At 35.5% G+C, this 9,188-nt stretch overlaps 1 protein-coding gene across 5 annotated transcripts in view; it reads right to left on the minus strand.

Moving 5' to 3' along the window:
- The window catches only part of sun1b (Sad1 and UNC84 domain containing 1b), a 36,628-nt gene extending 28,405 nt beyond the window's left edge, over positions 1-8,223 (minus strand). For 2 of the 5 annotated variants that reach the window (XM_058769863.1, XM_058769859.1), the window contains exons 1-3: positions 6,092-6,348; positions 5,172-5,292; positions 3,200-3,294 (exon numbers count right to left, since the gene is read on the minus strand). In XM_058769863.1, coding sequence (XP_058625846.1) covers positions 3,200-3,294; positions 5,172-5,198 — 122 coding nt within the window. In that variant the 5' untranslated portion in view covers positions 5,199-5,292; positions 6,092-6,348. Of the gene's footprint in view, positions 1-3,199; positions 3,295-5,171; positions 5,293-6,091; positions 6,350-7,979 lie in introns of those variants that run through there. The other 3 variants (XM_058769860.1, XM_058769861.1, XM_058769862.1) reach the window with 3 other exon arrangements.
- Between the last annotated feature and the right edge of the window lie 965 nt (positions 8,224-9,188).

Genomic DNA, 9,188 nt, shown 5'->3' on the forward strand with positions numbered 1-9,188 from the left:
CCGAAATTAATAAATAAAGAGAACAGAAAACGTGAAATATGACAAGTGTTATTTACTTGGCAGTTAATGGGACAGTCACAAGCCTCCCGGTTTTCATCCTAAATATCTTAAATTGTATTCCGAAGATGAATGAAGCTTTTATGGGTTTGGAACGACATGGGGGTAAGTGATTAATGACAATTTTCATTTTGGGGTGGACTAACCCTTTAAGAGAACGCAACTTATTTAAACAAGATTAATAGCTCATAACTATATTGATAGTATAGCATGAACTTTCATGCCTCTGGCTTGCTATACTGCTTTTATAAAATGGCAATTACACAAATTAGTGTTTTATCACTAACAACTCTTTGGTTTTGTAATTTGTCATTTCATAATGTGTAAAAGCTAGAGGTGTAACGATACATGTATTTGTATTAAACCATTCGGTACGAGGCTTTCGGTTCGGTACGCATTACTAACCGAACGATTCGTTGGATTAATCCTATTACAGCATATTGTCCAATTAGATCAGATTAGTGTGCGTGCATTCTTTCACTGCATGATTCAGTCTATTAAAATGCATTTAGAATGATCACAAAATTCAAGACATGGGGGCAGAAAATATATATATTTACTAGAGGTCGACCGATTCATTGGTTTTGCCGATTAATCGGCACCGATAGTTGATTGCCACAACTATAGTTTTCCGGTTTGCAACCGTTGCCGGAATGGCTGAGAAGGGTCCTCTGGCATTATACAGTACGAGAGCGGCCTCTAGAGGTGGAAATCACTGACAGCACGTGTTGTTTATTTTGACACGTGACACTGCGCGCTGCACAGAGTGGGAAACTCCAGACGCGCATTTAAATACAGCCGACAGAAAAGCCTGCCGCGGAACAGAACGCCATTCACATAGTTTTCTATTAAATTACATTATATTTGTCCCAAATAGTTGTGAATGTATATAATGACTTCACCCTAGGCTATAAATGATGTATTGTGCATGTTTCAGCAAAACGTTTGTCTTTCTGTGGCTCTAATAAAGTTGGTATGCTTCATGTAGAGAGCTGTAATAGATTGCGCGTTCTCTTTCCACTTGCTCTGTTTTTTTAAACACCGAACTTCAAACTCATTTATGCCACATTGTTCATATTTGAAGCAAACTTATGTCCGTTTGGTGATTTAAATAAATTGTTTTAGACCGCCACTTGATCTGAACGCAAAGCGTCTGGTGTGTGTGTGCGTGTGTGATACCTCCGAGTTCTCCTAGACGCAGTGCTGTGCGACTAACTTTTTTTTTTTTTTTTTGATTAGATAATTATCAAGTGTTAAAAAATAGAAGCAAATAAAGTGTGTGAGTACACATACAATATCCATATGTATGTAATTTTAATGCTATGGCCTTGTGTAGATATTTAAAGATGGCCATCTTTAAGCATGACTGTTAAAATTAAATGGTAACACTTAACAATAAAAGTCCATTCGTAGCATAAATGAAAACTGTAGAAGTATTGTTCCTTGTTAAGAGTGTTTTCATTTCAACATTCACTATTAGCTACTAATAGGCTACATTTTTACATTTTAAAGTTTCTTCTTTTAACATTAACAAATTATGAAATAACTTTAATGATCAATATAGTAAATAATATTAATATTTTTATTCATTTACAAAGTATGGTTCAGTACTGTTGCTGTTTTTTTTTTTTTTTTTTAAATAGTAAAGCACTAGCTCTTTCAGTATCCATTTTGAAAACTATCGGTTGATTAATCGGTATCGGCCAGTGTGATCCAATCTAGCTATCGGTATTGGTAAAATCCACTATCGGTCGACCTCTAATATTTACATAATTTTATATAGTTAATCAATATCACAGAAGAGTGCCGTTTTTTCCTCTCCAAAAATCAGCATGATTACAAATGATTTTTAAAACAGTTCAATAAGCAAGAAGTTAGTTAAAAGACTTATGTTTTAGACACCATATTTCCTGTTTTTGCTCAATTTAGCTGACAAAAATAATTACAAACACAGCCACAGCACCGTTTTGCATCTCTGAACAACATGATGGTGTTTCGTTCCTGAGTGAATCAACCGTTAAAATGATTCGGTTCAATCGCAATGACTCATTTATTAACAGTGACTTGCTGCCACCTACTGGCGATTTTAATTTCACATTTAAAGTATCTTTTAATTTTTTTATTAATTTCAAACATCAGTTGTCAACGTTGTGTTTAAAATATCAAAACATTATTTATGCATTTGTAACTGCAGGTTAAAGCATTACATGTCCCTCTGATCTGTATTAAACAGTGTGTAAAAACATCTAAATGCCATTCAGATGCAACTTCTGTGTTTCCTCTGCATTGCAAAGATGAATTTTGTCAATACTGACTTCATTTGCTTGGTAACAGCCCAAATGTCTTATTGACTGATTAAATGTAAATAATTGACTCATAAGGTAATGCACACTTTTAGAAAAAAAAATGGCTTTATAAAAAGGTAAAAAATGCCCATAAAAAGGTAAATCAATTTAAACTTATTGGAAAATATTAATCTGCTACATGACAATAGGCTACATCAGCTGGAATACTTCAAACCGGAGCTGTTTTTGTTTTATATGCTGCTAAGACAGCCCAGAAGATGGGTCAAGTATAGCTCCATCAGAGTGGGGTACAAATCCCTATCTGCATACGAACGTCAACACATCTACACTGTTCATGCTTAGCACACTATTTTCTGAAAACTATCTAAAACACATTCACAACCAAGTGTATTATTACCTAGCCATTAATTCTGTGTAACTTCATAACTCGCCTGAGGTCAACAACTGTGACGGCAGAAGCAAGCACCACACCTGCATACTGTCATTCAACCCTTCTTCACCTGGCACACAAATAATACTCTACTACACACCTGAACACAACTGCTGAATAAGGATTCAAAATTGATCAAAAACACATATTTTAACATCTTACAGGTAGAACTCTACAACCGCAGACTCACAAACCTTGAGCAACAAACAGGTTGCTTAATCTGTTTAATCCTTAAACAGAAATTCCTGATTATTTGCTGAACGTCGGAAGTTCGCAACCAGTTACACAAATCTCTGTAAGGTCTACTAGAAGTGAGATGCGCTATAAATAGAAAAAGTAAATACATTTGGCAAGTGCGCTGTAGTTCCACCCAGCAATCGCTTCTTCATTCTCACAGTGATCTCACCTGAGTGAATAGGTATATCCCGTGTTATCCGGAGTACACTGAGGAGGAGTATATGTGTGCAGACGGGAAAAATCCATGGTAATTCGCTGAGCACGCTGTGAAGATCAAACCAGATGTGAAGAGCGGACTTCTCAAACTACAGCAACAGCTAATGTGTGATGATGGGTGTGACTTCAATGCATAAACATCACAGTCACACCCATGAAAGCATGCACAAAATGAACACACACACGGTCTGCGGTTCAGCCTGCCTCTGGGAGGAATCCTGATCAGCAACAAAGGAACAACTTTAGTTTAATTGTTTAGTCGCATACAGGTGACTGAACACAAAGCTAGTGGTAACTATAGACAGCAACTCTTTGATAGTAAACTTTGCTTTTTAATGTGGAAACACTTCATCTGATTCTGTTGATCAAACAGGAAGTCATATTTAAGACCACACCTACACCTTTACAAATCAACAACTGTCCAGTGTGACTTGCTCTAATAGGACAGCGAGAGCACAGAAACTTTAACATGTATTTACACAGATATGATTACCGAATGAAGACTTCTGACATATTTATAAAAACTGCATTCACAAAGCGCAATCCCCTGGCAATAAAATATTATTTTATAGCTGTGCGTTATTAGCTACACTTATATCCACTATAGAAATTTTGGTAAGAGTTTACAAAAATTACAATTCATTAATTAGGTATCATGAACTACACAGAAAAAAAAAATTGCTAGTGCATTTCACAATTATAAAGACACAGCAAGAAACACATTGAATTAAACAAAATATTGCAGAAAAAAAAGAAAGAACTTTCTCGTAAAATGTACTCTAATTGTCCGTTTACAAATTTGAAAAATCATTTTTACCAGTGTAAATATGCACAATGTTTGTACAGCGATTATTAACGTAGGCTAATATTATTATTAAAGGGTTAGTTCACCCAAAAATGAAAATTAGCCCGTGTTTTACTCACCCTCAAGGCATCCTAGGTGTATATGACTTTCTTCTTTCAGATGAATCCAATCGGAGTTATATTAAATATTGTCCTGGCTCTTCTAAGCTCTATCATTGCAGTCAGCGGGTATTTCTGTTACACAGTCCAAAACACGTAAAATAAAGTGCGTGAATCCATAATAAAACGTGCCTCACACGGCTCCGGGGGGTGAATAAAGGCCTCCTGTAGCGAATCCATGCGTTTTGCTGACTGACTGCACCGCCGACTGCAATGATAGAGCTTAGAAGAGCCAGGACCATTTTTAATAAAAAAACTCATATACACCTAGGATGCCTTGAGGGTGAGTAAATAACAGGATCATTTTCATTTTTGGGTGAACTAACCCTTTAATTATTATATTTATACAATTTATATATTTTTCCATTTAATAAATAACACATCAAGTTATTTTTATAATTGAATTCCCAAGTTATAAACAAAGAATATTATAATTAAACATTATTAATTATTAAGCATTATGTGAATTATCAAAAGTATATTTATAAATAAACAGTAACCTTAATAAAGATTATTTAACAAATGCTGTAAAAATTGCTGTTGTTAGTTCATGATACCCTATGCATTAACAAACTAAACTCTTATTGCAAATGGCTACTTAAATTTCCATGAAACATTATGATTTTATTTGATAATTTAAGGCTAATATTAAGTTATGCCATCCATCATTAACCTAACTCAATGCTTTGTATAGTCATCTGTAGACTAGCAGACCGTAAACTAACCTAAACAAAAACTAAGAGTTTAACTTTCAACTTTAAATTTTACTCATTGTCTATAAGTACTAAACTCATTATGAAGTTGAGATGAAGAGTCAAAACGGTCCTGGATCTTTTCAAAGTGCTGAAAAAAATTTACATTTCAATGAACAAAACACTACGGAGTCAATTATCACAATATTGAGATAATAAGAAGAATACTCTGAATTACCCAAAGTCAAATTTCATGTTCATTTTGTTTACCTTTCCTCTAACTGCATGTCTTGACATTCTCAAAACCAGAGGAGATCCAGAAAACCACTCTCCAGTATCCAAGAGACAGGCTGAACATCCAGAGAAAATCTTTTCCACCTCTTTATCCGATCTAAAACGCACATTTCACAAGCCCAAACAAGCACAGCTATGTTTCAAACATGACCTGCCACTAATAATGCAATAAAACAAGTCAATGGTGAAAAGCATGAGCTCCTTTCTTTATGTATTGGGCAGACAAAAAAAGTCAGGATTTATGCTTTCATCTTGATCTATTCACACCTTCATGGCCTTTTGCAAATGTATCTCAAAGGTGCATTTGCATTTATAAACAAGATAGACACACAACTCTCCAGATTTGACATCTCGTATCTGCGCATCTGCTACATTTGGGATTGCAACATTGGCTGCGTCTCAAAAAGTAGTGAGCAGCCTAATTAGACAGCACTTTTGGGAATAGCAGACGCGTTTTGGACGTTCAAATCGACTCGTATTTGCATATCATGGAGCTGTCGATTCGATGCCCCAAAAGTGACTCGATTTCGTTGTTTAGAACGAGTCTACAATGCAGACTATGTAGGCAGCTCACTAGGTTTTGACACACAGCCTTGGATCGCAACACTGTTATCAGCGCAGTTCTTTTATCTAAATGCGTAAAGGGGTTTCGGCGCACTTCAATAGTGTTCACGTCTCGAGATTTGTATAATATATCATATATCTTACAGGAATAAAACCCTGACTGCGTGTATGCCAGTTAATCCAGGGCCATGTTTTCTGTCAAGAGTTTGGAAAGAAAGGAGCTTCACTGACTGTCCGCCAAAGACTGTATACAATACATCTAAAATATAACGGTCTCTGTGCATATGGCTTGAATGAAGGCATACATAACAACAAAACATTCCTGCACTTGCCAGTTTGACCATCAGTTTCTACAATCTCTTGTTGTTTTGAAGGTAGTCCAGTTCAGAAATGACAATCCAGTTCAAGGATGCGCAAAATGTGCGCCGCATCTCGATGGACACATAAAAATAAAAACAGAAACAACCGTGTATCCAAACACCAGGTCCGAGTTCCGCGAGCTTCGTGGGAATAGACAAAAGTTACGAGCTTGACTCACAATTACTACTAGGAAAATCCCAAAATGGCTTCCACAACAGAGTAAAGCCAGACGGATAAAGTCGTTCCTCCTATTTTCCAGGCTCAACTGTCAATCACGCGGCATACTTTGAATCTATTGGTGGAAAAGACGCGAGTCACGCCTCCCCGCTCTACGTCACGCAGTCTTGGATATAAAAGGATTCAAACGCGTCCGTCAGTACAGCTGTCAACAGACTCACTTTCAGCGTGCAGCGATGCAAATAAAGGCATTTGGACTCAAAATACACAGTAATTAAATGGAAAGAGAGCTTGTTGGTCAATATTTACGATTAAATACCAAATATAAACCTCTCGCAAACCTGCGCTATTTTGTCGGACAAATTTATAAAAAACAATACAAATGCAATTCATACAAAAATAACGTTAATACACTTATTTAATGATTTTGTTAAAAAGGTCTAAAACAATCATAAAAGCAAAAAGAAAAAGTTTTAAGCTTTATAATAATATATATTATACAAATTATAATATATATATTAATATATTTTATTCCATCTGACATTTTTATTTGCCACTGACTTACTGTAGATTCATTAATTGGATTAATTCATCCTTTTTAAAAAAAATTTATTTACCAATCCATTGTGCCAAAGTTTAAAAGCAGCTATTAATTGACTTCACCTCCAATACAGAAAAAAAAAAGTCTTGCAATATCAAGCAAAGCAGTTCCAAAAGCTGACTCAAGACAGGCACAGAGCTGATTTTTCTCTAGTTTTGACACACAATGTCCCTAACAGCCATTAAACAATCGGTCAATCACACTACACTCCAAAAACAATCCACTTCTCTTTGCAAATCACAAACCTAATCCATTGTAGGCCTACAGAAAATTGCAAAAATAAACAGAGACAGACTGTTATACTTTATATTGATCCCCCAAGACGTGAAACATTGCAAGGCACAAGCAGATGCAAAAAATAAAAATAAAAACGCTTACTCAACAAATGTGGTCAAATTGTGCCAAGAAACTCAAATGCTCTGCGATCATTTTGAATAAACAGCAGATACACAACTGTAACCCATGTATTTCCTAAAAAAAGAAAAGAAAAGTGGACTCCCAAGCAATGCTTCAATTTTATATCTTGCAGTTGACTCACAGTCTGCAAGTGAAAATTTAATGCAAACTTTCACACAATTCAAAGGTCAAAGTAAACTACAGCAACACAATCAATTGCATGATCAGATTTATGGGTCTCTTGGTGATATTGCATGACTGTTTTTAGCAACGCCACCCGCCAAATCCACGGCGCAACAGCGCCATCTACCGGTCTCTCAGAGCACTGCTGCAGTGGCGCTGAAACGCCTCATAATGAAACATGTTTGAAGGATGAATGTACTGTGTACAGGGTGGAGTTACCGCCTAACGTCAAATTATAGCTTACAATTCAAACTCACTACTGCTAGAGAACAAAGCAGATTTTTAAGCAAACTGCGATATAACTAATCCTGCTATACACTAAGTTACATATCAAGTTGCCTTTCAAATGAGGTACAAATAAATACTTCATATACTTGAAACGTTGTCAGCCTGTTCACTATTATTTAAAAGTGTGAGATAATCAAACTGAATAACAAAATAAGTCAGTATAATCGCTGATCGTTTACAGTTTCTGTCTTCCTGAGGTACTTCTGCAAACTCACCCAGGCGGCGGCGGCGGTTGTCAAAGTCCACTGGTGTAAGTACCCTTCAGTCCTTCAAACACAAACGCCTGACTCATAGAGAGCGTGGATATCGACGGCACGAGCGATTCCTGTAAGAACCGCGTCCAGTTACACTTAACTGTGTGTCTGTGAATACGTGAAGAGTGAAGTTAGCGATATCTGCACCATATCCATCCACACACACACTCTCTCTCTGAGAGCGAGCGGCGAGTTTGAGCAGTGAGCGGCGCGCGCGCAGCGAGGCGTGAGTGGAAGCCCCGCCCACAGCAACTACAGCTGCGCAGAACATACCCTACTGGAAAACTAATTACCAGAATACTACAGGATTTTTTTAAACACCTCTAGTGTTTTGCATGGATTATTGACAATTCATCAACGTTTTTTAAAGGACTGCCTTGGCAATTGTTAGATTTAAATCGATTTAATTGTAAATCCTGAATAGCCTATTACATCCTTCCTTTTTTTAGCCCATTAAAACAGTTACATATTTTTTACTCAGTAATGACCAGTAACGGAATTTTTAAGAAAGCAGCAAAAAGTCTTTCATTTGCTGTTAAAATAGTTAAAAGCATTACTTTTACAGTAAATCCATATCATAAGCGAAATACAGATCACAATAGGTCTGCATTTTTTTCCAAGCAAGGTTAAAAAAAAAAAACTTACTGAATTACTATAACTTATTTTCATTTTTATTTACTGCAGAATTACATTATTTATTTATTTTATAACCATTTTGCCACAAACAATGACATATTGAGTACAAAGAACATCTTATTTTATATATTTATTTGATCATTCATTGATTAATTCACTATAGGTCTAATATGGTATGGAGGGCCAAATTACTCAAAATTAAATCATTAAATAAATGTTGAAATATATGAATAAATCGTTAAATACATGAATAAATGCATAAATAAATAAATATTCATTCATTCATTCATTTCCTCCACATTTCATTTTCAGAGTTATGGTTGTCGGCACGTCCCATAATCCTGAAAATGAAATGTGGAATGAATGAATGAATGAATGAATGCATTAACGATTTATTTTTATAGTTCAACATTTATTTAATGATTTAATTTTGAGTAATTTGACCCTGAATAAATATAGGCTAACTATTCTAATTCTAAATATTTAATGTAAAAAAACAACAACAAAGCAACAAAACAAAAACAACAACAACAA

This window comes from Onychostoma macrolepis, chromosome 03 (assembly GCF_012432095.1).
Source record: "Onychostoma macrolepis isolate SWU-2019 chromosome 03, ASM1243209v1, whole genome shotgun sequence".
In the NCBI taxonomy this organism is placed as follows: domain Eukaryota; kingdom Metazoa; phylum Chordata; class Actinopteri; order Cypriniformes; family Cyprinidae; genus Onychostoma; species Onychostoma macrolepis.